Here is a 1,851-nt window from a genome sequence, read left to right on the forward strand (position 1 = left end):
AAAACAATATATAATATATTATTCAACAAACAATCAACAGTGAAATTAAAAATTATAATTATAATAATTTAAAAGTTATTTAATAATAATAATAATAATAATAATAATTTTTAAAAATTTGATAAAAAAATTACTCAACATTAAAAACTAGAAAAAAAATTAAATATTAATAATAATAATAATATATATATATTGATTAAACTCAACTATTATTATTTAATAATAATTGATATTATTTAAATTAAAAAAAACTTAAATCATTTGAATATTTATTTTTAAAAATCATATCATAAATATACATGTGTTTTTAAACATAAAAAAAACATTAGATTTATTTTTATGTGTGTGTAAATTGTGTGATAATAATCAGTAAAAAAATTATTAATAAATTTTAATTATTATATAAATGTGACAAATATTTATATATAGATATATATATATCAATAATAAGTGCAATTGGATTTAAATTTTGATATATATATATTATAATAATAATATTATTAATAATTAAATAATGTTTATCGATATAATTAAACAACAATTAGATATTATTATTATTATTATAATTATTATCCATATCTTCAAAAATAGTATAATAATTATTAATAATAAAAATATTAATTATAATTGTGTAAAATCCTGATATTAATTAATTAATTAATTAATTTTATTTGAATTAATTATTTTTTGCCAACAATTGTGTGTGTGTTTATGTGTTTGTGTGTGTGTGTGTGTGTTTGTGATTAACTAAAAATTGATTTTTTAGCTAGCTACAATTTTGTTTTATTTGAATTTAATAATTTTACTTATAATATAAAAAACAACTTGAAACTAAAACAACTACATCTAAAACAAAATGGCGGTCGCTATTAGGGGAATGGGAGGCGGGCCCTGGGATAAGCTAATGGAGCGATTCAAGGAACAAAAACGTAACGAAAATATTAGGTAGGTGCCCAGTAGTAATTTTTATTTTAGCTTGCTAATTTTTTCAAATTTATTTATTAAAATAAATAGTAATTTAGTAAATTAATTTTTAAATTAATTTATTAATTTTTTAAAAATTTAAAAAAAATGCATGCGCGCGCGTACAATAATTTAATTACATAAATTTAATATCTTTAAATTTTATTAAAATATACTATGTCATTTTTTGTAGTAAATTGAAAAATAAAATAAAAAATAAATATTTAGAGATAAACGGTAAGTGTTTGTGTGTAAAAATTGTTGATTAAATTTTTTGTTGTTATAAACAAAAAATTATAACAACAACATAAATAATAAACTAAAGTAAACTAAATATTTTATTATAGTTAAATTTTAAAATTTAAAATTTTTTTTAACCAAGTATAAAAAATAATATTTTCAATATTTATTTTATCAAAATTTAATTTATAATAATATAATGACTCAATTAATCTCATATTAATATGTATTTATTACTATGTTATATATACAGTATATATAATATATTATATTTTAAATCAATTATATATATAAAGATACTGAATATTATAATTTATTATTTTTTAATCTATAAATATAATGATATGATTTTACTAGAATTTAAATTTTAAAAAAATATATTTTTTTAAAAACAATTTTATTAAATTTAAAACAAAACAACAACAAAACATACATACAAACTAACTAATAAATATAAACTTGATATTTTTTGTGTTTATGATATAATTAAAATTATTAATTAATTAATACAAATAAATCATATATAAAATTTATATATATATATATATATATATACAGTATATGATAGGTATATATAATAAGTACTGTATGTTTGAATTTGTTTAAATAATAATATCTTTTATTATTTAATATATGCTTATAAACAAT

General features: G+C 14.4%; 1 protein-coding gene across 1 annotated transcript in view; it reads left to right on the forward strand.

Moving 5' to 3' along the window:
- Positions 1–820: 820 nt before the first annotated feature.
- The window catches only part of LOC128965240 (potassium voltage-gated channel subfamily A member 2-like), a 69,525-nt gene continuing 68,494 nt past the window's right edge, over positions 821–1,851 (forward strand). Inside the window, exon 1 of the mRNA XM_054311890.1 lies at positions 821–945. Within this exon, the coding sequence (XP_054167865.1) occupies positions 857–945 (89 nt within the window). The 5' untranslated portion in view covers positions 821–856. The remainder of the gene's footprint in view (positions 946–1,851) is intronic.

Source organism: Oppia nitens, unplaced genomic scaffold, assembly GCF_028296485.1.
Source record: "Oppia nitens isolate AA-2021 unplaced genomic scaffold, nextdenovo-longstitch-racon4-pilon3 scaffold16_pilon_pilon_pilon, whole genome shotgun sequence".
NCBI lineage: Eukaryota > Metazoa > Arthropoda > Arachnida > Sarcoptiformes > Oppiidae > Oppia > Oppia nitens.